Source organism: Somniosus microcephalus, chromosome 17, assembly GCF_052327205.1.
Source record: "Somniosus microcephalus isolate GS21.2 chromosome 17, FLI_Smic_1.0, whole genome shotgun sequence".
NCBI classification, from domain to species: domain Eukaryota; kingdom Metazoa; phylum Chordata; class Chondrichthyes; order Squaliformes; family Somniosidae; genus Somniosus; species Somniosus microcephalus.
The window spans coordinates 90296872-90320338 of NC_141003.1; the positions used below are offsets into that span (position 1 = coordinate 90296872).

Consider the following 23467-nt stretch of genomic DNA (forward strand, 5'->3'; position numbering starts at 1 on the left):
GAGGCCGTGTTTCCAGTGCAGAGCTTGGGTTAGTGGGAGTGGGAATCTGAGCACTGGATTGGGGAGGTCAGTGCAGACAATTTGCGGAACCCCCTCTTTCCACCCCTTCCTCTTTCTCCCCCCACCCCCGCGCGCCCCCCCCCCCCCAACCCCCATCACCTCATTTTCTGGTGATTTATTTAATGGGAAATAGAATTCCGACATTGTTGCAGTAAGGGATGTTCTTTTGATATTAGGGTTAAGGCGCGTTGTTGAGCAGGAATAGAGCGACATGTATCTGACCTAGAAGTCTTCAACACTAAGAGTGAGCACCCAAAATATTTCATCCTCCAGCATGTAACATTCTTCACTTTGATCAGCACAAATTCCACCCCCCCCCCCCACCCGTCCCAAAATAATACAAAGTGTCAAACTATAATACGGCTAAACCCCAAATGCCATGGCATGGCCACACTATGATCCTCAACACAATAGAATAGAAGGAGAACTGGGCTTGCAATGGGTTAGAATACTATCCATTCACCTCACGGATTCAGGTTAGATAAGTGGGATGAAAAGTGTACTTGCTCTCGGTCCTATCTTGAGTGAAGCTAGTTAGGGCAGTCTGAACTGATTTCACAATAACAATTTGTCTACAGTGTAAAACTCTTTGTAATTTGGCACCAAATTGCTAATTTCACTCAGTGGTCATTAGGATGACTAATCTGGGAAACAGGCTCTTGGGGCAAAGGAGCAGGGGAGTTTCTCTGCTCTGCCAGACCTGACCTAGAGGCAAAAAGAAAGACTTTCACAACATCAGGACGACCCAAAGTGCTTTACAGCCAATGAAGTACTTTTTGAAATAACAACAGAAAACACTGGAAAAACTCAGCAGGCCAGGCAACATCCGCGGAGAGAGAAATAGAGTCAACGTTTCAGGTTGAAACCCTTCATCAGAACTGAGAAAAAAGCAGGAAATGAAACAGATTAAAAAGCCAGTTTGGGGGCTGGGAAATGGGGGAGGGGATGAAAGAACAAAAGGGAAGGTCTGGGGGGGGTGGGGAGACATTAAGAGATATTCAAGGCGAGACGAGATGGTAATAGGACAGGTAAAGAGACAAAGGATGGCTCTAGATGAAGTGTGAAATGCGCTGGCAGAGTGAGAGACAGCTGCCATGTGGGAGAGAGAAAAAGGAAAAGGCACAAACCAAAAGTGTGGATAAAAAATATATAAAATATAATTTGGATTTCCAGCATCCACAGTATTTTGCTAAAGTCCTTTTTTGAAGTGTAGTCACTGTTGTAATGTAGGGAACGCGGTAGCCAATTTGCGCACAGCAAGATCCCACAAACAGCGATGTGATAATGTCCAAATAATCTGTTTTAGTGAAGTTGATTGAGGGATAGATATTGGCTCAGGACACCGGGGAGAACTCCCCTGCTCTTCTTCGAAATAGTGCCATGGGATCTTTTACATCCACCAGAGAGAGCAGACGGGGCCTCGGTTTAACGTCTCATCTGAAAGAAAAAGTTTTTCACATGAAAAAGTAGAAAAATGTTTCATTTCCCAGAACTGACAATACTCATCTTAAGAAACATAGTTCACCAAATATTTAAAATAACGTAAAAAGGGTAATTTACAATTTTAATAAAAGTATGCTACTTTTCCCAGCTTAAAGATGTAGCCTTATTGAAGTCTACTGAAGGCCTAAATATTTGCATCACAATTGCAAATGTTGTGACAATAAAAGGGGACCTATGCTAATGAGCGTGTTTAAATGTAATGTGGCCGCTGGGACCCATTAATGCTTCCGAAAGGAAGGAACAGAGGAAAGGAAAAATAGAAAACACCACTGGAAGCAATTGGCTTTGCAGGATATTGTTTGCCCTTTACCTTTACGTCTGAGGCTTGCACACTGTTTCCCATCAACCGGACTCTTGGGAATGGGCAGGATCTCTTGTGAAATAAAGCTTGTCAGCGGGCCAGCTGGCAGCCCAGTGGGACTACGGTCCCCCGCGTAGCGTAAAACTAACAGGGATTGCTCTTGCTCACACATGCTTGGGATTCAGCTATTTACAGTGTTAAGTGGCATCCTGAACACAGCAGGATTGTTTAATTACAGGCTTAATATTTTGAATTGCCCTGGGACAAAGACTTATATTTTAAGCTTTAAATATTCACAGAAAATAATCCTCAACCTCCCGCGCCCCCCCCCCCCCGCCTCCCTCATCCCCCAACCACAATTTGTTTTGTTTACCCTCATTTCCACCTCAGGAACCTTTTGAACCCTTTGCGGCAATGACACACAAAGCAAACATCTTTTTTCTTTGTGTTATTTTCACGGACTTCTCAAACGTATCTTTCCCTTTGCAACACTCGAGTTGCTTTGGAGACGGTTTCTGTTGGTAAATTATGCAAAGACTAATTGTTGAAGCCTGCGTTATTGAATGATGCTTTGAAGGAATGACATTGCGTTCCAGCCTGTGTTTCATTACACGACCGAGAAGGAAATGGCATGTGCTTCGAGTTCAACAGATTGCTTCAGTGTCCTGGCTGAGGCTCGAATGACTCCTGGTTTTATTGACCCGATGTCAACACCTGCTTGAATCTATTCTCATTGGGTGACTTATGTTTTGTCATTTGCCTCCCCAGGCATCTTTAATTTTTAAAACTTATTTTGTTTATCTGTTTGAATAGTTGATGTGCCAATTAACAGGCACCAAATAACGAGTCTCATTGTGCGGGCAGAAACACTCGGCATTCCACAGTCAGGAAACCTGTACAACAACAACAACTTGTATTTATATAGCGCCTTTAACGTAGTAAAACATCCCAAGGCGCTGCACAGGATTAAGACAAAAAATTTGACACCGAGCCACATAAGGATAAATTAGGGCAGGTGACCAGCTTGGTCAAAGAGGTAGGTTTTAAGGAGCGTCTTAAAGGAGGAGGGAGAGGTTTAGGCAGGGAATTCCAGAGCTCAGGGCCCAGGCAGCTGTAGGCACGGCCACCAAAGGTTGAGCGATTATAATCAGGGATGCTCGAGGGCAGAATTAGAGGAGCGCAGATATCTCGGTGGGGGGGGGGTTGTGGGGCTGGAGGAGATTACAGAGATAGGGAGGGGTGAGGCCATGGAGGGATTTGAAAACAAGGATGAGAATTTTGAAATCGAGGCGCTGCTTAACCGGGAGTCAATGTAGGTCAGCGAGCACAGGGGTGATGGACGAACGGGACTTGGTGTGAGTTAGGACACGGGCAGCCGAGTTTTGGATGAGCTCAGGTTTATGTAGGGTGGAATGTGGGAGGCCAGCCAGGAGTGTGTTGGAATAGTCAAGTCTAGAGGTAATAAAGGCATGGATGAGGGTTTCAGCAGTGGATGAGCTGAGACAAGGGCGGAGACGGGCGAAGTTACGGAGGTGGAAGTAGGCGGTCTTTGTTATGCTGCGGATATGTGGTCGGAAGCTTATTTCAGGGTCAAATATGACACCAAGGTTGCGAATAGTGTGGTTCAGCCTCAGACAGATGTTAAGGAAAGGGATGGAGTCAGTGGCCAGGGAACGGAGTTAGTGGCGGGGACCGAAAACAATGGCTTCGGTCTTCCCAATATTTAATTGGAGAACATTTTTGCTTAACCAGCAAACAGAAAAGACAGAAAAGGAGAAATACAGTAAAAGAGGGAGAGAAAAAGAAAGGTAAAACAGAAAGAGAGAAAAAGAATAGAAAAGAAAAAGGATAAAAGGGAGAATAGAAGAATTAATTGAAACCACTTGGCCATCCCTCATAACCCCTGTGACAAGGTTTGCTGCTTTTAACCATGTTTAGTTTCTGCATGAGGCAATAGTTCATGTTTAAAATTCTTATCCTCAGACCTAGGGTTCGACAGCTCTGGCAGTCACTGTGCTCTCGGAATCCTGCATCATATTTGGGGTCTAACATCGGGGCAAATGGTTTTTGTGCCTTGGATATTGCGGTGAAAGCTCTCTGCCCTAAAAACCATCCATTCAAATTCAAGCTGGTGATTTGTTCTTTCCTCTGATTCACCTGCCGAGACCCTGGATATATTTACATGGGGCCAGTGGCACTCAATTACTGGAAGTTCCGCTCACAACACACAAGGGCTAAGTTAAAATAGGAAATATAAAGTACGCTTGTTGCCAGGATCAGCTGAAACTGGTGCAAGTGAGATAGTTTGGAGCCAGAATACTGTTGGATGTTTGAACACCACATTAGTGTAACAGGGAATGCATGTTTCCAGTGATTTGTCTTTTTTTGCTTTGAGCTTAGACAGGATTGAACTTGCCTCTGATGCCTGTGGGACTGTGAGCCCCATGGGATATGTTACCTGGCCTTCACACAGTAAGGGCATCTCAGAGCAGGTGTCGTGGGTCTGGCCTCTGGAGCATCCCTGATTTCCATCGCTCCACCATTGGCGGCCCTGCCTTCAGCCGCCTGGGCCCGAAGCACTGGAATTCCCTCCTAAACCTCTCCGTCTCGCTACCTCTCCTCCTTTAAGATGCTCCTTAAAACCTACCTCTTTGACCAAGCTTTTGGTCACTTGCCCTAATATATCTTTATGTGGCACGGTGTCAATCCTTGTCTGTTAACGCTCCCGTGAAGCACCTTGGAATGCTTTACTATGTTAAAGGCGTTACATAATTCCAAGTTTTTCTTACTGAGTTCCAGTTATAGAAACTGCCCAATGCTCACTTCCACTGATTCCATTGAGCTTGAATTGCTAATTTGTTGTTGATACTGAATCAGTTGGCTACATAAGAACATAAGAAGTAGGAGCAGGAGTAGGCCATAAGGCCCCTCGGGCCTGCTCCGCCATTCAATAGGATCATGGCTGATCCGAACCTAGACTCACGTCCACTTCCCTGCCCGCTCCCCGTAACCCCTAATTCCCTTATCAGCTAGGAAACTGTCTATCTCCGTTTTAAATTTATTTAATGTCGCAGCTTCCACAGCTCTCTGAGGTAGCAAATTCCATAGATTTACTACCCTCTGAGTGAAGAAGTTTCTCCTCATATCAGTTTTGAAAGGGCAGCCCCTTATTCTAAGATTATGCCCCCTAGTTCTAGTCTCACCCATCAGCGGAAACATCCTCACCGCATCCACCCGATCAAGCCCCCTCACAATCTTATATGTTTCGATAAGATCGCCTCTCATTCTTCTGAATTCCAATGAGTAGAGTCCCAACCTACTCAACCTTTCCTCATAAGTCAACCCCCTCATCTCCGGAATCAACCGAGTGAACCTTCTCTGAACTGCCACGGCACTATTTCAAAGAAGAGCAGGGGAGTTATCCCGGTGTCCTGGGGCCAATATTTATCCCTCAATCAACATCACTAAAACAGATGATCTGGTCATTATCACATTGCTGTTTGTGGGAGCTTGCTGTGTGCAAATTGGCTGCCGCATTTCCTACATTATAACAGTGACTACACTTCAAAAAGTACTTCATTGGCTGTAAAGCACTTTGGGACGTCCGGTGGTCGTGAAAGGCGCTATAGAAATGCAAGTCTTTCTTTTTTGAATAGGTACGGTTCTGCTTTACATTATAGGCAGATCAGTGACACCACTTGTGGGCAACCACATCGTACAGCAGGCATGTGATTCACAGCTTTGTTTATCTGTATCTAATACAGCTTTATATGCTTTGACCTTTTGGCTAATTGCATCTTGAATGGGCACTTTCAGTAATAAACAGTTCTAAAGTCAAGAGCTGACCATACTAGATTGGGCTGGAATTTGGAAAATCTACTGTGGTAACTGTTTTAGACGTTGTCTCTTTGAGCTGAAGCCAACGAGAGTGTTTACATAAATGGATCGCGCACTGTCAGCTTCTGTTAAATGTTCCATCCATTAAGTCCTTCACATGCTGATTGTGGGAGTGAAGTATGCTTTGATGCCGCTGTGTTCACACCGGACAGCTGAATTGTTTTAGCCGTGGCGAGGGGGCAATGACATGATGATTAATTTGTATTGAAGGAACTCTCCAAACAGACCATTAGAAAGGGGCATGAGGCATTGACCTGGTGCCATCACGCTGTATCTTTTGCCTTCAGTGTGTTATCATATGGTTCGCAAGCCTTCATGCTTGTCCTTTAGTGTGAGTTAATGCCCCCAATGGCCAGCTTCCGTCTCAGACAGAGAAAGTTACTAATTATTCTGCATTCCAGTCAGCTTGTGTGAATGAGAAATCTGGGTTTTGTAGGTTATGAAACACATCTGTGTTTTACTCATTATAATTATTTATTCTTACTCTTAATTAATCAAACGCAGGCTTATTCTGTAACTATGGACACGGGAGAATTGTAAGAGATTCTGGCAGAAATTGCCTGGATTTTCCCTCCTTTCTTGCAGAGGAATTGTGGGTTAAAACTGATGGTTTTATTGAACGCTAATTCTTTCAAAATGGTTTTGTGGTCCCCCGCTCTCTCCTATTCACAGAGTCACTCTTTTTCCACCCTTCCTACCTCGCTTGTTCACAATGGCACTCTCCCACCCCCGCCTCCCGACCTCAACCTCCTGTCAGCTCGCAAAGCCAGTTTCCTGGGACTGTTCTGGGGGAATCGAACCGCTGCAAGCTGCTCCAGGAAGATCAGGCTCTGCTACAAGCTCCAGCCACGAACTCCTGAGCTCACCATTGTTTGCGGCAGGAGGCAAGGATTAAATTACGAGGAGTGATTACACAAATTAGGATTGCATTCCCTAGAATTTAGAAGGTTAAGGGTTGATCTGATCGAAGTTTTCAAGATATTAAGGGGAACAGATAGGGTAGATAGAGAGAAACTATTTCCGCTGGTTGGGGATTCTAGGACGAGGGGGCAGAGTCTAAAAATTAGAGCCAGACCTTTCAGGAGTGAAATTAGGAAACACTTTTAGACACAAAGGGCTAGATTTTCAGTTGCTAGCGCCAGCAGTTAGCGCCTTAAGAGAAGTGATTTTCGGGCGCTATGCGTGTAGCGCCCGGGCGCAGCGCAGTTTGCGCCCCGCCCCAAATTAAGTTGCCCGTTAGCGCCGGCGCAAAGTTTAGCGCCCGCCCGGATGCGCGCGCAGAAAATGACGTCACATCCTCGTGCAACGCCCTTTGTGCGCCCCGATTCCAAACTTCAGTCGGACCGCCCCATTGTGCGGCTGGCGGCCGGAGCGTTTGGAAAAAGGAACGCAACACAACCAGCGCGGGCCCCGGGGGGCGCAAATTAAAGGGGACGTACTCTCCAGTATAAAGGCCAGCCTTTTTTCAGAAAACACTCTTGTGCAACGCATTTCTGGAGACACAACAAGGAGGATAGCTAACTGGTTTCAAGCAGCAAGAGCCAGGTATTTTTGGACTCAGGCCAGAGCGCTGCAAGTGGCCTTTTGGAAATTAGAGTGTTTGCCAGGATTTGCTGGGGGTTGCATGGGGTGCCAACGCGGAGCTGCAGCTCCATGTCCGTAGGGCTCGCAGACGCATTGTGAGAGGGGCAGCCCTGGCTAGAGGCAGAGGGGGCTACAGGCGTCGGCCACGTAGGCCTTACCCAGTCAGGCTATACCGCCAGCAGCGCTCCTACCTAAACATGAGTGCCGCGCGATGTGTTAAAAGGCTCCGATTCCGAAAGGAGGTGATTGCAGAGATCTGCCACCTGCTTCGCCGAGATCTGCGGCCAAAGCTCAGGTGCAGGACGTCTCTGTCGGTGGAAGTGAAGGTGACGGTGGCATTGAACTTCTATGCCACCGGCTCCTTCCAATACGCTGCTGGGGACATAGCAAACATCTCCCAGTACGGCGCGCATCGCTGCATCCGCCAGGTGACCGAAGCACTGTTCAGAAGGAGAAGCCAATTCATCTCCTTCCCCATGGTCCTGGAGAGCCAGCATCAGCGCGCATTGGGATTTGCCAGACTCGGGGAATTCCCCTTGGTGCAGGGCGCCATTGACTGTACGCATGTGGCTTTGCGGGCCCCTCTGGAGCATGGCGAGCAGTATCGCAACAGGAAGGGCTACCATTCTCTGAATGTGCAGCTGGTGTGTGACCACAAGCAGCGCATCATGGCAGTCAATGCCAGCTTCCCAGGCAGCAGGCACGATGCCTTTATCCTGCGGCAGAGTACTGTGCATGACATGTTCCAGGCACAGCCTCCCCCAAGAGGATGGCTACTCGGGGACAAAGGCTATCCTTTGTGCACCTGGCTCATGACCCCGCTCCGCGCGCCCAGGACCGCTGCTGAAGAGGCCTACAACGAGAGCCATCAAACCACCCGTAACATCATCGAGCTAACTATTGGGGTCCTCAAGCAGCGGTTCCGCTGCCTTGATCACTCCGGAGGAGCTCTCCAGTATTCGCCGGACCGGGTCTCCCAATTTGTGGTGGTTTGCTGCATGCTACACAACCTGGCTATCCGCAGGACTCAGGCACTGCCACCTGACGTTGGACCAGCACCTCAGGAGGAGGAGCAGGAGGAGCATGAGGAGGAGGAGGAGGAGGAGCAGGAGTACGTTCCCAGGAGGGAGCGACCAGGGCCAAGGGCCGCACGACGCCACCTTCTTACACGGTACTTCTAAGCCCCCTGTCAGGGAATGGCCAGGGGCCATGAGGGAAGATGAATGCAGCCGCTCCGCAAGCCCTCAGCCGGCGAAGCCAACAAACAGTAAGAAGAACAACCATGGAGACTGCATGAATAAAGATAATTTTTTATTACACAAAAATGAAAAGCCCTTCCCACATGAATCCCCAAAAACAAGAAACGGGCCCCACAAAAAGCCCAACAAACGACTCACTCCCACAAACTGGGGAGGAGTCACTCCACCTTTCTTCAAACCGGGCCTCAACGTCGGCCTAACGCAAAAAATAAGCCCTCCAACAACACAACCATGGGCAAAATAAAGATGGCCACCGCCATATAAAAGGAAAGCTGCCCACACCCTCTACTGAGTGGCCCGCGAGGGCGAGACCTTGCCCAGCCTTTTGCCTCCCCTGCCCGGCCTGCTGCTCCTTCGCAAGCTCTGCCCAGTGGCTGCTGCGAGGTTGGGGGAAGGCGCCTGAGGCTCAGATGCCCTTCCGCCAGATGCCGCTGGGGGGCGGCCTACACGACATTTGGCCCTCGAGGGGCCGCCTGCTGAGTGGCGCACCTGAGCCTGGCCACCATCAGCTGCAGCCGCTTGCCCTTGACGCCCCAGTGGGGGAATGGCGGCGACGGATGGCGCAATGTGGGCCAGCTGGCGTCTGGGATGCGCTGGCTGGTGCTGTGGCGCGGTGGCACTCGGCCGGGCCCGCACTGCAGGATCCGCAACAATCAGCCGAGGGGCGGCTTGCTGGGATGGTCCAGCGCGGTGGCTGCCCTGGCGATGCCTGCCTGAGACAGCGCGTGTGGCAGCAGTGAGTGCCCCTGTGGTCCTGGTGTGCGCGCGCATCACAGCCGCCAGGGTCTTGACGGCATCAGTCAGCATGCGGCCACTCGCGGCAGTTGCTGCTCCGAACTCGCGCACACTGGTCGCCAGCGACTCGATGGCCTCAGGCATGCGCCCCACCACGCTCATGAGCTCCGTGTGGCGCCGGTCCGAATCCTCGGTCATCTTATCCAGCTTCCGCACCTCCTCCGAGGTGAAGGTGTCCGGACTGGAGTCGCGACTCTCCCGCTGGGGAGGAGGGGGCCGAACTAGGGGACCCTTGCCGCGTTGGTGGCGGCGAGTGTGCCGAACAGCAGCACTCCCCTCTGATCCTTCCCCCCTTTGGGGGGAAGGCCGCGGGCCACGCGCACGGCTCCTGGGTGGCTGGACGCCACTGGTCCCAGAAGCTGCATTGCCCTGCGACAGTTCCTCCAGGCACTCATCCAGTGAGAGGTGTCAAGCATTTCCTCCTCTCCTGCGGGACGTGACTGTTCCCTCGAAGGTCCGGCTTGCTCCTCCTCCTCCTCCTCCTGGTCGGAGGTGCTGTCACTGGCAGCTTCAGGGTCCTGGTCGTCACCAGCTGAAAGCAGGAATGCACAAGAGTAGCTTCAGAGTGAGGAGACGGCGTCAGCGAGGGAGTTAGGACTGGTGGCATTCAGCGCATTGGTGGGACAGTGGCAAAGGAGGTAGCTCGGATGGGCCAGTGCGACGCGAGAGGGCCAAAAGGCGAGGTCCTTACCATTGCCGGGCAGTGGAGGGTCGGATACTCCGCACGCTATGGGGACAATCACACGGGCTCCCATGAGCACACACACGCGCTCCTCCAGCCGAGTGAGCTTCTGCAGCTTGGCGCGGCCACCCCTGGCACGCGCCTGGTGATTAAACGCTACTTTAGCCTGCAAGAGAAAGGACGGGCTGTAAGTGCACAGTGAAGCCCTGATGTAGTGTGCACTGCCTCCCATGGTGGAATAGCTTGGACAGAGTGAAGCCCTGATGTAGTGTGCACTGCCTCCCATGGTGGAATAGCGTGGACAGAGTGAAGCCCTGATGTAGTGTGCACTGCCTCCCATGGTGGAATAGCGTGGACAGAGTGAAGCCCTGATGTAGTGTGCACTGTCTCCCATGGTGGAATAGCGTGGACAGAGTGAAGCCCTGATGTAGTGTGCACTGCCTCCCATGGTGGAATAGCTTGGGCAAAGTGTAGAGTGCCGAATGGCCATGTGATGCTCATGACTGTCCCAATGCTGCTGGCTGAGGGCTGGCCAATAGGACTTTCAGCTCCCTTTGCCCATCATGTCAGGTGTACATGCAAGAATGAGGAGGAGACTGGAAAGGGTATTCACCCTGACAATCCTGGTCAGATCGTTGTATTTTTTACGACATTGTTTGTGGGTCCTGGGGGCATCGCCGGTGAACGTCACCCTGTGGGCGATCTGCTTCCAGGCTTTGGTGTAGTCGTGGTGGGTTGGATTCCTCCCACTCTCTGGAAACAAGATCTTGCGCCTCACCTCCAGAGCTGTGACCATTATGTCCAGATCACCCTCCGAGAAGCGCAGGGCACGCTGACGGGCCTTCTCTGGCGTTGCCATGACTCCCTGGGGCTGAGCAGCAGTGTTGAGGCCTCTTTGCAAGGCTGCAGTGTGCAGGGCGTGGCAGCAGACCAATTCGTCCCTTCCCCCTTTAAGAGCTGGTCGGCGCCACGGGGTCTGCTGTCAGTCCAAAAATTACCGCACCCGCGCTGCGCCCCGCCTGGGCGCTATCCCTCTGGACCGCCGGCTTAGCGCCTAAAGACAGGAGTGGAACGCCTCTTTTAGCGCTCCACCAACCTCTTAGGGCGAAACCACTGAATTTCCGGCAACGGGGCGCTACTTTGGGGCGGGCGCTAACTTCGGGCGGGCGCTAAGGTTAGCGCCCCAAAACTGTCTATACTGAAAATCTAGCCCAAAGGGTGGTAGACGTTTGGAACTCTCTTCCGCAAACGGCAATTGATGCTGGGTCAATTGTTAATTTTAAATCGGAGATTGATAGATTTCTGTTAACCAAAGGTATGAAGGGATATGGGGCAAAGGCGGGTATATGGAGTTAGGTCGCAGCTCAGCCATGATCTCATTAAATGGCGGAGCAGGCTCGAGGGGCTGAATGGCCTCCTCCTGTTCCTATGTTCCTATGTTCATTCCTGCTCACAGTGTGCGATGCCCCGGAAGAGCAGCAGTAGCTCAGGCAAGAGCTGGGAGTAGTACAGAGAGAGCAGGACAATTTCTGTTGGAGCATAATTTTCTGTGGATAATTCCACAATATGATATTAAGGGGAATAGATATGAAAATAATAAGAATAATACAGGACGGACCACCCGGCGTCGACCTCGGCACCGGCTACAGACACGACAACGGCACACCCAGCCCAGTAGACTCTGCAAAGTCCTCCTCTGGGGACTTGTGCCAAAATTGGGAGAGCTGTCCCACAGACTAGTCAAGCAACAGCCTGACATAGTCATACTCACAGAATCATAACTTTCAGCCAATGTCCCAAACTCCTCCATCACCATCCCTGGGTATGTCCTGTCCCACCAGCAGGACAGACCCACCAGGGGTGGTGGCACAGTGGTATACAGTCAGGAAGGAGTGGCCCTGGGAGCCCTCAACATTAACTCCGGACCCCATGAAGTCTCATGGCTTCAGGTCAAGCATGGGCAAGGAAACCTCCTGCTGATTACCACCTACCACCCTCCCACAGCTGATGAATCAGTACTCCTCCATGTTGAACACCACTTGGAAGAAGCACTGAGAGTAGCAAGGGCACAGAATGTACTCTGGGTGGGGGACTTCAATATACAACATCAAGAGAGGCTCGGTAGCACCACTACTGACCGAGCTGGCCGAGTCCTGAAGGACATAGCTGCCAGTCTGGGCCTGCGACAGGTGGTGAGAGAACCAACATGAGGGAAAAACTACTTGACCTCATCCTCACCAATCTACCTGTCGCAGATGCATCTGTCCATGACAGCATGGCAGCAGTGACCATCGCACAGTCTTTGTGGAGACAAAGTCCCGTCTTCACACTGAGGACACCCTCCATCGTGTTGTGTGGCACTACCACCGTGCTAAATGGGATAGATTCAGAACAAATCTAGCAGCTCAAAACTGGGCATCCATGAGGCGCTGTGGGCCATCAGCAGCAGCAGAATTGTATTCCACCACAATCTGTAACCTCGTGGCCTGGCATTTCCCTCACTCTACCATTACCATCAAGCCAGGGGACCCAACCCTGGTTCAATTAGGTGTGTGGAAGAGCATGCCAGGAGCAGCACCAGGCATACCTAAAAATGCAGTGCCAACCTGGGGAAGCTGCAACACATGCATGCTAAAAAGTGGAAGCAGCATGCTCTAGATGGAGCTAAGCGATCACATAATCAATGGATCAGATCAAAGCTCAGCAGTCCTGCCACATCTAGTCATGAATGGTGGTGGACCATTAAACAACTAACTGGAGGAGGCGGCTCCATGAATATCCTCATCCTCAATGATGGTGGAGCCCAGCACGTGAGTGCAAAAGACAAAGCTGAAGCGTTTGCAACCATCTTCCGCCAGAAGTGCCGAATGGATGATCCATATCGGCCTCCTCCTGAGGTCCCCACAGAAGCCAGTCTTCAGCCAATTTGATTCACTCCACGTGATATCAAGAAATGGCTGAGCGCACTGGATACAGCAAAGGCTGTGGGCCCCAACAACATCCCGGCTATTGTGCTGAAGACTTGTGCTCCAGAACTAGCCGCGCCTCTAGCCAAGCTGTTCCAGTACAGCTATAACACTGGCATCTATCCAATAATGTGAAAAACTGCCCAGGTATGTCCTGTCCACAAAAAAAGGACAAATCCAATACGGCCAATTACTACCCTATCAGTCTACTCTCAATCATCAGCAAAGTGATGGAAGGTGTCATCGACAGTGCTATCAAGCAGCACTTACTCACCAATAACCTGCTCACTGACGTCCAGTTTGGGTTCTTCCAGGACCACTCGGCTCCAGACCTCATTACAGCCTTGGGCCAAACATCGACAAAGAAGCTGAATTCCAGAGGTGAGGTGAGAGTGACTGCCCTTGACATCAAGGCAGCATTTGACCAAGTGTGGCATCAAGAAGCCCTAGTAAAACTGAAGTCAATGGGAATCGGGGGGAAAACTCTCCACTGGCTGGAGTCATACCTAGCACAAAGAAAGATGGTTGTGGTGGTTGAAGGTCAATCATCACAGCCCCAGGAATTCACTGCATGAGTTCCTCAGGCAGTGTCCTAGGCCCAACCATCTTCAGCTGCTTCATCAATGACCTTCTCTCCAGCATAAGGCCAGAAGTGCGGATGTTCGCTGATGATTGCACAGAGTTCAGTGCCATTCGCAACTCCTCAGATAATGAAGCAGTCCATGCCCGCATGCAGCAAGACCTGAACGACATTCAGGCTTGGCAGGTAACATTCGCACCACACAAGTGCCAGGCAGTGACTATCTCCAACAAATGAGCGTTTAACCACATTGAATGGCATTACCATCGCCGAATCCCCCACCATCAACATCCTGGGGTCACCATTGACTAGAAACATAACTGGACCAGCCAGATAAATACTGTGGCAACAAGAGCAGGTCAGAGGCTCGGTATTCTGTGGCGAGTGTCTCACCTCCTGACTCCCCAAAGCCTTTCCACCATCTACAAGACACAAGTCAGGAGTGTGATGGAATACTCTCCACTTGCCTGGATGAGTGCAGCTCCAACAACACTCAAGAAGCTCGGCACCATCCAGGACAAAGCAGCCCGCTTGATTGGCACCCCATCCACCACCTTAAACATTCACTCCCTCCACACCGGCGCACCGTGGCTGCAGTGTGCACCATCTACAAGATGCACTGCAGCAACTCACCAAGGCTTCTTCGGCAGCACCTCCCAAACCCGCGACCTCTACCACCTAGAAGGACAAGGGCAGCAGGCGCATGGGAACACCACCACCTCCAGGTTCCCCTCCAAGTCACACACCATCCTGACTTGGAAATATATCGCTGTTCCTTCATTGTCGCTGGGTCAAAATCCTGGAACTCCCTCCCTAACAGCACTGTGGGAGCACCTTCACCACACAGACTGCAGCGGTTCAAGTAAGTGGCTCACCACCACCTTCTCAAGGGCAACTAAGGATGGGCAATAAATGCCGGCCTTGCCAGTGATGCCCACATCCCATGAACCAATAAAAAAAAGAATGCAGCCATAATTGCGCCGTGACCCTGGCTAATATAACTCCAGTGATCTGATGTTCCGAACATTGATACTGAGGCTGCAAAATACTTACAATCACTATTATTGATGATCAGCCATGATCTCATTAAATGGCGGAACAGGCTCGAGGGGACAAATGGCCTACTCCTGCTCCTATCTTCTATGTTTCTATATTATAAAATATATTTTATATATATGGCTAGTCAAAGGACGAAAATCTTACACATTAGAGTTTAAATACATTTTTCAAAATTAAAATAACCATTCATAGAATCATAGAACTTTACAGCACAGAAGGAGGCCATTCGGCCCATCGTGTCTGTGCCGGCCGAAAAAGAGCTCTCCAGCCTAATCCCACTTTCCAGCTCTCGGTCCGTAGCCCTGTAGGTTACGGCACTTCAAGTACCTATCCAAGTACTCTTTAAATGTGATGAGGGTTTCTGCCTCTACCACCCTTTCAGGCAGTGAGTTCCAGACCCCCACCACCCTCTGGGTGAAAAAAGTTCTCCTCAACTCCCCTCTAATCCTTCTACCAATTACTTTAAATCTCTGCCCCCTGGTTATTGACCTCTCTGCTAAGGGAAATAGGTCCTTCCTATCCACTCTATCTAGGCCCCTCATAATTTTATACACCTCAATCAAGTCTCCCCTCAGCCTCCTCTGTTCCAAAGAAAACAACCCCAGCCTCTCCAATCTTTCCTCATAGCTAAAATTTTCCAGTTCTGGCAACATCCTCATAAATCTCCTCTGAACCCTCTCTGGAGCAATCACATCCTTCCTGTAATGTGGTGACCAGAACTGTACGCAGTACTCTAGCTGAGGCCTAACTAATGTTTTATACAGTTCAAGCATAAACTCCCTGCTCTTATATTCTATGCCTCGGCTAATAAAGGAAAGTGTGCCGTATGCCTTCTTAACCTCTTCACCTACCAAAACTAGAGGCCATCAATATAAGATTGTCAGCAAGAAATCAAATAGGGAATTCAGAAGAAACTTCTTTACCCAGAGAGCGGTGAGAATATGGAACGCGCTACCACAGGGAGTGGTTGAAGCAAATAGTATAGAAGCATTTAATGGGAGGCTGGACAAGAATAGTAGGGAGAAGGGAATAGAAGGTTATGCTGATAGATTTAGACAAAGAAAGACGGGAGGAGGTTCGAGTGGAGCATAAACACTGGCATAGACTGGTTGGGCCGAATGGCCTGTTTCTGTGCCGTATATCCGATGTAATCCTGTGTAATACCTGTCCTGTGAACTTCAGGGATCTATGGACATGCACTCCAAGGTCCCTCTGTTCCTCTACACTCCTCAGTATCTATGCATTCAAAGCACATATTTTCCATAATTATTTTCCTCTAGTGGAAGAATTAAAATGCAGTGTATAGATATATTACCAGACCATTACAATGGGTTCAGAATTTGGAGCTCTGTCAAATACACAGAGGTAACTTACCACCGATTTCCTTTAAGAACTTGATTTATGTTTCTTGGTTCCTTTTACATATATTTGCTGTTTTGAATGGATCCCAGGTGTACAATTACTCCAATATTAATAATGTTAGAGCTGGAAAATGTAAATGAAGAGTTGACTTTTGAATAAATGTTTGCTTTTAATTAATCATTTCAACAATAATTGTGTGCTGAGAATGCAGGATGATCAGAGGGGCAGCCCAATACAAACTGTGTTTGATTAATTGTGCAATATCACATACGCTGGTCCCACACACAATAACACGATGGAACAATAGCAAGTGAGCTTTCCACGATTGTAGGAAATCACGTTAAATACGAATTTAATAAACTAAACAGAATTAGCTCATTCTTGTGGTAATTTCACTGAATTTATGAGCGAGCAGGTGGTGCAGTGGGTCAGAATATCGTCTGTTAAACTCTGGGACTAAGTTGTGAAAATTCAGCTCTCCCGTTCCCTCGGTGAGGTGGCTAGAAAGGGTCTAAATTAAATTATTTTGGCCAGTCTTGATCTAGTTCCAAGTGGAAGCAAGCTCGTTGCACGAAACTGCCCACAATTTGGCAATCTAGTTTAGAGATCACAAAAATGGCTGGTGTGGAAAGTGAGATGCCCCACACTAGTGCGAAGGGCAGCTCTGTCCTCAGATTTGAGTTAAAACATTGATCTGAGAATAACAACAGAAAATGCTGGAAAAACTCAGCAGGCCAGGCAACATCCGTGGTTAGTTTTTCCAGCATTTCCTCTTGTTATTTCGGATTTCCAGCATCTGCAGTATTTTGCTAGTGAACTGAGAATGTTTGGCCCGATACGAATGAACAAACTTGCATTTCTATGGAGCCTTTCATGACCTCAGGACTTCTCAAAATGCTTCACAGCCAATCAAGTACAATTAAAGTGTAGTCGTTGTTGTAATGTAGGGAAACATGGCTGACAATTTGTGTACAGCAAGATCCCACAAAAAGCAATGAGATACATGACGAGATAATCTGTTTTTAGTAGTGTTGGTTGAGGGATAATGTTGGTTAGGACACTGGGCAACTCTTCCTCTCTTCTTCAAAAAGTGCCATGGGATCTTTCACATGGGAAAAATATTCCATTCCCCAACACTGATATCCTACTCTTCGACGAGGACTCAAATCCTGTAGACATGAATTAAAGCTCTCAGCTGCCGGTAAATGCTAGATGTCGGCACAACCATTTCAGCCTCTCTTCCGAGATGCTGTTCTTTAACTGCATGCAGTTCTTTAATTAGGCGAGTCTGTTCCTTGCTCTATCCCAGTCCTGGATTTTCAGAGCTCCCTGGCACACCCGGCTCATTCCTGGCAGGAGCCTCGCCCTTGTCTTGTCATTGTTTAAATTAACTAACCCAGGGGTTTCTGACGGTGCCAACTTGCTCCAGTTTCGGCGGGTTTGAGTCTGTCCCCGTCACACTTGCACTGTTCCATCAGGGCCCGGAAATTTCCAGGCCAGTGTCATTTTTTGGGGAGTCTCCTTCAGAACTCCAACATTAGGTATTTGTGAACCTGAAACTCTGATCCTGTCTCCACTTTTATCACCTTGCACCTTTTCAACGCTGGAACTGAATCGCTCATCAATTTCCTCATGCTTCCTTTCAGTGCTGCTTTGTGATTGGTTAGCATCATATCATTCCAGTACAATAGGCCAGGGGAGGCCATTATTCAAATTCTAATTGCTTCAGAGTGCTCCAACCAAAGGCTTCGGTGATCCCCAGGCTAGGGGCTTGAAGTCTCAGCCGCCTGATTGGGAGACATGTATTGACTTGTTGCACTGTCTGTTTTCCATACGTCTATTCCTGAAGCATCTTTAGACATATTTTTAATGTTACAGTTGCTGTAGAAATTGCAGTTGTTTTTATTGTTGTCTGAACTACTGGGATGCTCTAAGATCCTAGGATGGAGAGAGAAGGGAAGGGTCACCGATGTCCGCCTGGAATTTCTGCAGGGGTTCTCCCAATGGTTCCAGGGAGGAGGGACTTCAGTTACATGGATAGACTGGAGAAGCTGGGGTTGTTCTCCTTGGAGCAGAGAAGGTTGAGAGGAGATTTGATAGAGGTGTTCAAAATCATGAAGGGTCTGGACAGAGTAGATAGAGAGAAACTGTTCCCATTGATGGAAGGGTTGAGAACCAGAGGACACAGATTTAAGGTGATTGGCAGAAGAACCAAAGGCGACATGAGGAAAAGCTTTTTTACGCAGCGAGTGGTTCGGATCTGGAATGCTCTGCCTGAAAGGGTGGTGGAGGCAGATTCAATCATGGCTTTCAAAAGGGAATTGGATAAGTACCTGAAGGAAAAAAATCTGCAGGGCTACGGGGAAAGGGCGGGGGAGTGGGACTAGCTGAAGTGCTCTTGCAGAGAGCTGGCATGAGCTTGACGGGCCGAATGGCCTCCTTCTGTGCTGTAACCAATCTATGATAATTCTAATCGCCCACCGGTGGAAACAGTTTAACTTTTTTTGGTCGGTGTTTCTGCCAGTCTCCTGCCGAAGCAATAGCAGCCAATCAGGCAAACTTCCACAGAAGTTCTACTCCGTCCTCTCTTGAATGGGACGTTAAACCTGTCTGCCTGTCCTTGTGTATGATCATTATATTTTGTCATTAACTTCTTTAATAAACCCCAAACTCTTACCCTTTTTCACAATGAATGGTCCATGGTGTATTTGTTTGTATTTGTTGGTTACATAACAAATCATTTATTTAAATGTTGGAATAGTTGAATATGAGCTTTGGATTGTTATGCCAATTTATAAGTTGTAGAGCTGGAACAGGCACGACGGGCCGAATGGCCTCTTATAAATCTCATCCTCATCAAGAAACTACTTATGAAATAATGCTGGACGGCCAGCTGGTGGCGCCGTCCAAGGAGTATAAATACTCGGGCGTGGGCCCCAGCTTTCCAGGGACATTTTGTAAGACAAGGAGCTAGTGAAGTACAACTAGACCTCCATGTTCTGAAACAAGTTGATTAAAGCCTTGTTTTATACTCAAACCAAGTGTGTAGTGAGTTTTATTACGTCACCTCCTTCTGTGCTGTATCATTCTATGATTCTATGATATGTATTCTATTTCACTTTTATCTCCTAGATAAAAACTGATGAAAGGATCATCAAAACAGAATATGGTCTTCTGATTCGTAGCGTGCAGAGAAAAGATGCGGGCCTTTACTACTGCAAAGCTCAGGAGCAAACATTTACTCACACAATCATCAGACTGAATTTGAAAGTCATAGAGAACGAGCAGATGGAGAGTGCACAGAAGGCTGAGGACGAGGAGGGGAAGAGCAGGGATTTTGCCTCGGAGTCACGGCTGAGGTACAAGGATTACGTGCAGCTGCTGAGCAGTGCCAGCTTCACCGTGGACGACTATTGCGAGCAGCTGTGGCACCGGGAGAAACGACGGCAGAAGAGCAGAGCCGCTGGAAAGTGGAAGCACATGCAGGAAATGAAGAAGAATCGGAATCGAAGACACCACGCGTAGGCTGATGGTTAGGAGGGAAACCTGAATTCTGCAGCTTTAAATTCTGTTCAGAAGACAAAGCCTCCTTTAGATACTGTTCTTACTCTTTTGGAGCACGAACAAGATACTTACAATAAAAAAGGACTTGCATTTCCAAACGATGTATTCAAAGACATCAAAACCGAGACAGAGACCTCTAGGTGTGCAATTTCAGTCACCTCTAATACTCCATTACACAGAATGTACAGCACAGACACAGGCCATTCGTGCTCCACACGAGCCTCCTCCCACCTTACTCCAGATCGCCCTATCAACAAACCTCTCGCTTTGTGAAGAAGCTGCAGGCACAAGCTGTTGATGGATTTTATCGACGTCACTCTGCTCCGGGACTGCATTCATGACGTCATGTACGTCACAGTTGAGACATTTATAAATTGCAGTAATCATTATGACTGAACATTTTTTCAGTTGGTGACTAAAATATTGGATGATTTTGTTGGGATGGATTTTTGCCATGAACTATAAGTATCTTTTCATTACCCGCCTCTATTGACTTATTGCATAGAGTTGGCAGAAGCCAATTCCGGCTCTTTTCCCGAGAGCTGGAATTTCAATTGAAAATGCCGTTATTACTGGACTAATTCCATCTTTTTCTTCATCAACTTCAATACTGTATAATGGAACACCACAAACTTAATTCTTGTTGCTGTAGTTTCTGTAGCGGTATCTATGCATGAGAATTGATGTAAAATGTTATGAGGGAAAAATCTCACACTTTCTCTTTGGAGGGATGAATCTTACACGATCTTTATCTCAGTGTGAAATAATTACTGTGTTTAAATGCCTTTTCTTCATAACATGTTTCTGGTGAGGACTAGGAGAAACATTAAGGAGTGGTAGACGAGTGGGGAGCTCAGTAATGCAGCACCAGTGAGCTGAGTCGAGCAGTAGCAGCTTGCAGACTTGTGTTTGTGATTGCCCGCACGGTGAATCGCCACTGTCGGGTCATGGTGCGGAGATGAGGGGCAGATGTCCAACACTTCATCACGGTTTGAGGGAAGGGAAGGAGGGAAATTCAGCGGGAAGAATCAAACCCCATCCTGCTGTTGTATATCTCCTCACAATAGTTACAGAGTGGGATTGGAAGATGGTTTGCCCGCCCTCTTGGGCAGGGTGAGGTGACCGAATACAGAAGAAAATAAATAGAAGGGCCATCTTGTAAGTTACCAATCGGCTAATGCCACATCCTAATCATTCTTTGCCATCCTGCATCTTTTATTTTTACATTTTGTTCTGTTTCTCTACCATCATCTAGTGCTAGAGAATATAATGGACATAGTGTATCTGTTTAAACTACATTTTATACACTGAATCCACTGTTCCACCTGTTATCAGAGTATGTTTTAACACAGGATTCATATATTGTGGAAGCTTAAGTGAAAGAATTTTAGAACAAATGTCACTGTAAAAAATAATTATATTCCTTTACTTAATCTTTAGTTTTTAATGTTTTTGTACTGAAATAGTTGAACCTTCTTATAGACTGGTATTTTTTATTGTTATTTGGGATAAGGTTTTATTGTAAAGCCACCTTCAAAGTAATGGGGGTTAGAAATTGTTGGCATGCTAGTCCTTAACTGTTTGGTTGGGGAAGGTTTACAGCATCTTCCTTGCCAACCTATTGGTTGCATTTGTGAGTATCAGACTAGGTGTCGCTCAATCCTGACTACCTGAGTTGGGTGAATGTTATCAGTTCTTGACCAGGCTGCTGGAGGGAGCAGAGAGTGATGCCAAAGTGTTGCATCTTCTGGGAGGCAGGGGAAGACATCCTCCAGCCAGTTCACTGAGGAGGGACACTCACAGAGATGAGCGATAGGGTTCGAATTCTCACTCCTCTTTAACCTGGAACTTGTGTCTGTCCACTATGGTCAAATATTTTTCCAGTTTTAGAATTTTATGGTTTGATTTCAAATAATATTCACTCGCTGAACAATAATGCAAATTCCAAGTTTTAAAAGGAGGTTGTATCTCTCGCACTTCTAATAAAACATAAAATAGCCCAGTACTCTGCCTTAAGGCAAGTGTATTGTCAGTATTTGTCGAGACTTAATGGAGGCTTAATGTGGAGGATGAAATGTAAATGTAAGAAAGCGTGAATGTCTTGTGTCATCAGTCACCTCGGGAGGTGACGGGAGCTGCTCGGCACCATCTGTACAATAGGTCGATTACCCTGCAAGCGAATTGTCCTGTGGTGACTGACCACTGTCCTTTGCAAATCCCTTTATATTGGAGATGAGCATGAAGAAGGTCAGACTCTCCAATCCTCCTGAAAGCAGCCAGGTATTTGGTGACAGGTGATCGTCGAAGGTAGAAAACTGGAAAATGGGAGGAATGAGAAAAATATCAAAACTATCATTTTGAGAGAGATATTCTTTAAAGAATAAGAATTACTTTCCTTTCATGTAAAGATGTTAAATATGACATGTCATTGTATTCATATAGTGGGGGTCGGAATGTTAAATGTATATTTTGGTATTATTTTAATAAAGTAGAAACCTTATTATTTAAAAAGTTCCCATTTTTGAGTTTTCTTTTCACTCTTGCATTTAGTGAAAATATTTTCCGGAAATAGCTTTTGGGCACTTTAAATGTCCCTTAATACTTTATGGGCTAGACTTTCCTGGATGTTCTAAGTTTGTATGAAAAAAATAGATGTGAGTGACCAAGACTTTGAACAAAGAAGTCTTTGTTTTTACCGCTGCTCTAAATCTTGCTCCTGTGTGAAAATGTGTTTAGCTAAATTAGTGAAGGGGAGAGAGACAAAACCTTCAGTGAGGATGACTAAAGCCTTGTCAAAGGCCATCAACGAGAAACTGTAGGAGAAATCTTCATGCTCTACATTCAGACCTGTGAATCATTGATATGAAGGAAGAACAAGATTTTAATGACTATCTACTTCACATTTAATAAAGTGTTAAATAGAATATTAATAACGGTGTTGTGTAACCCAAGATGACACAGATGATTAATAAACATTTATGTGAAATCCACTGCCTGGAACACAGAAACTGTCTCTTGGGGTACAGCTGGTTTCAACTGCAATAGGCTGGAGTCACAGTTTCAAATTCCTGTGACACAGGAAGGAGGCCATTCAGCCCCTCGAGCCTGTTCCTCCACTCAATTAGATGATGGCTGATCTGTACCTCAGCTCCATTCACCTACTGTCGATCCATATCATTTGATCCCCTAGGCAACAAAAATCTATCATTCTCGATCGTGAAATTCTCATTGACCCAAAATCTGCTGCCTTTTGAGGAAGAGAGTTTCCACCACCGTTTGTGTGAAGAGCTGCTTCCCGATTTCACTCCTAACTGGCCTAACTCTAACTCTAACATATGCCCCCTTGTTCTAGATTCCCCCAGCACAGGAATACTTTGGGGGTGATTTTGTGAATGGGGGCGCGTTGGAGGCAGGACTGCTGCTTGTTGGGTTTTAGTCCCGCCTACATCGATTTGTGGCCAACCCACGCTATTTTCCCTTGAGTGACTTTGTTAAGCCCGCCCAGCGGGCTCAGCAGGCCAATTAAGGGAAAGCCAGTTGCAGAGCACGTCAACGTATGATGTTTCATCTGTCAAAAAACTTTTGACAGATGAATTGTCATCATTTGACAGCTCTGTGAAGCTGTCGAACAGTGGCAATTTCTGCAGTTTGATGAGGTCTTGAATACAAGACCGCATCAAACCTCTTTCTTTTACAGAAATGAGATGGTTGTTGCATCTGAGAATGCAACGGCCATCTGTCATCTGCAACACGGAGGTCTGAGACTCTCCGTATTCAAACCAACTGAAGCCTGCAGGGAGAAACAAAGGTAAGTACACTTTTAAAAACACTTTGCACTTGCCTCAGATACTCGCC

At 47.6% G+C, this 23467-nt stretch overlaps 1 protein-coding gene across 3 annotated transcripts in view; it reads left to right on the plus strand.

The window, feature by feature from the left end:
- Nucleotides 1-22123, plus strand: part of sema3d (sema domain, immunoglobulin domain (Ig), short basic domain, secreted, (semaphorin) 3D) — a 428206-nt gene extending 406083 nt beyond the window's left edge. For all 3 annotated transcript variants that reach the window (XM_086010839.1, XM_086010838.1, XM_086010840.1), the window contains one exon: nt 19181-22123. In XM_086010839.1, coding sequence (XP_085866965.1) covers nt 19181-19573 — 393 coding nt within the window. In that variant the 3' untranslated portion in view covers nt 19574-22123. The remainder of the gene's footprint in view (nt 1-19180) is intronic.
- The last annotated feature ends 1344 nt before the right edge of the window (nt 22124-23467 follow it).